At 43.8% G+C, this 2,500-nt stretch overlaps 1 protein-coding gene across 1 annotated transcript in view; it reads right to left on the bottom strand.

Moving 5' to 3' along the window:
• Nucleotides 1–2,500, bottom strand: part of LOC143292043 (ras-associating and dilute domain-containing protein-like) — a 12,038-nt gene that overhangs the window by 8,956 nt on the left and 582 nt on the right. Inside the window, exons 2-3 of the mRNA XM_076602214.1 lie at nt 1,991–2,263; nt 348–582 (exon numbers count right to left, since the gene is read on the bottom strand). Coding sequence (XP_076458329.1) covers nt 348–582; nt 1,991–2,263 — 508 coding nt within the window. The remainder of the gene's footprint in view (nt 1–347; nt 583–1,990; nt 2,264–2,500) is intronic.

Genomic DNA, 2,500 nt, shown 5'->3' with positions numbered 1-2,500 from the left:
TGTCCTTCCAGTGGCCGATCCATCCATCAGCCACATCGGCCGTACATAAAATCCACCAGCCATTTAATGTATTAGTCTCATCATCTATCTGTTTACGTCAGTCATCCACTATCCGCTACTAACCCAAACCATGCACCCATCAGTGTGTGTGTGTGTGTGTGTGTGTGTGTGTGTGTGCATGCATTTATGTGTATACGTGTATGTGCCTGTGTTCGTGGGTGCGTGTGTGTAAGCTTGCGTGCGTCAGTGCATGCGTACGCGTGTGTGTATCTGTGTATGTGGTGTGCGTGCGTTCCTGGTGCGTGCATGCGTGAGTGCCCGCTTGCCGTGTGTAGTGAACATCTTACCCTTCGTGATCAGCTTGTTGAACAAAGTGGTGGTGACAAAAAAGACGAGGTACATCACCAGCTGGATGGTGACGTCACGGTGGAGGCTGACGTCCTCGCTGACGTCAAGCGTGACGCGTAGCACGTGCAGCACGCGCTCCATGGCTGACTTCATTGCACGTGCACTGTCGGCGTGAGCGGAGGAGGAGGGGTCTGAATCGGGAAGGAGCATCTCCACCACAGGAGCGTACAGTACCTGGAGAAATAATAATCGAAGAAAGCAAAATAGTGAATGTTTAAAGATAAAAAGGACACACACACACACACACACACACACACACACACACATCTATCTACCTATGAGCTATGATAAAGCACCTGGTTGCTATAATGTCCATGAGAGACATACACATGGTGTACACACTGTCCAAGGAGAACTCAAGACCCTAGTCTGAAGCACACCTGGGGGTACCATTCAGAGACTGGGGCCTTCTGTTTTTTTCTTCTTCTGCGTTCACTCGTATGCACACGAGTGGGCTTTTACGTGTATGACCGTTTTACCCCCCAGTAGGCAGCCATACTCCGTTTTCGGGGTGTGCATGCTGGGTATGTTCTTGTTTTCATAACCCACGAACGCTGACATGATTACAGGATCTTTAACGTGCGTATTTGATCTTCTGCTTGCATATACACACGAAGGGGGTTCAGGTACTAGCAGGTCTGCACATATGTTGACCTGGGAGATCGTAAAAATCTCCACCCTTTAACCACCAGGCGCCGTCACCGTGATTCCAACCCGGGACCCTCAGATCGAAAGTCCAACGCTTTAACCATTCGGCTATGGCGCCCGTCAGAGACTGGGGCCAAAAGCAGACAAGAGTGGCGGTTCTTCGTTGCTGCTCTTCATGCCAGAAAGCATAAAAGGCAGTAAGTAAGTATGTACGTAAGAGCTCAGCACTAACTACTGGCACCAACAGTGTGTTGAACAGCACCTCCTGACGTGCACTTTATGATAACCTGTACAGGTCTATTTAATTTAAAAACAAACAGACAAACAAACAAACAAAATCAACACTTTCTTTTCCGGGCCCTCAAAAAGAACCTAGATTGTAGACATCCCTAATGATGTAACATGTATGTATTCAAAAAGACAGATCACCACATCATCATTGTTGGGAGTAGCAGTAGTTGTAGCAGCAGCAGCAGCAGCAGTAGGAGCTGCGGAAGTAGTAGTAGTAGTAGTAGTAGTAAACTGCTGGATTATCATTATTGTTTATAATCTTGTTACTGCTCTTGCTATTAATGATGACACACACATTCAAATTTCTTTGTTTGTTCAGTTGATATGCTAATTGTCATGCATAGTTTATTTATTCATTACAAGTTCCATCATTCATTCACACTGCATTCTCCCTTTGAAATAAGATTGACACACAATGAACTGTTTCACTGTCATGATATGCACGTCCATTCGTTTGTTTGTGTGTTTATTTATTTATTTATTTAAATTTTGTTTTATTTATTTTCCTATTTATTTATTTAACTTTTTTTTCTATCTACTCATTTATTTATCTGTTCATTTGTTATATTCTTTGTTTGTTTATTCATATACATGACTCGTTTCCTCGGACAAAACAAAACATTCATGCAGCAAGTGCATTTACCTTGGTGATGCCATAGACCGCCTGTTGAAACACAAAGGTGATAGTCTCCCCAAGGCCAGTGATCAGCATCTGCACGCTTTCTGTGACGTCATCGGTGGCCTGTGGCGCCACCCAGCGGGACCGGAAGTGGTCAGAAGTGAGGTGGCTGAAGAGACGAACTGTGTTGGAGAGCCAGTAGAGAAGTTCCAGCAAAGGATCGCCGCTGCTGTGTCCGCCGTCTGCAGGGGTGCCTTCTGCTGCCGCGTACAGATTTCTGGAACAATAATTACATATCTGGGAGAATAACACACACACATAAAAAAGGTTTAAAAAAAAAAAAAAAAAAAAAAAAAATTTGTGTCCCCCGATCCTGCTGCCAAATATATGGCCAGGAATAGGAACCCGAAAGAGGTGCATAGAGTTTGATATTAAACAACACACCGATAGAGAACTTCTTTTCCTTGATTTTTTAAATATTTATTTATGATTGCTCTTGCTTTTAATCATTTATAAATTTTCATTTACTTATTC

This window comes from Babylonia areolata, chromosome 18, assembly GCF_041734735.1.
Source record: "Babylonia areolata isolate BAREFJ2019XMU chromosome 18, ASM4173473v1, whole genome shotgun sequence".
Taxonomy (NCBI): Eukaryota; Metazoa; Mollusca; class Gastropoda; order Neogastropoda; family Buccinidae; genus Babylonia; species Babylonia areolata.
Note: the sequence above shows the minus strand (reverse complement) of the source record. Positions and strands in the feature narration are given on the sequence as shown.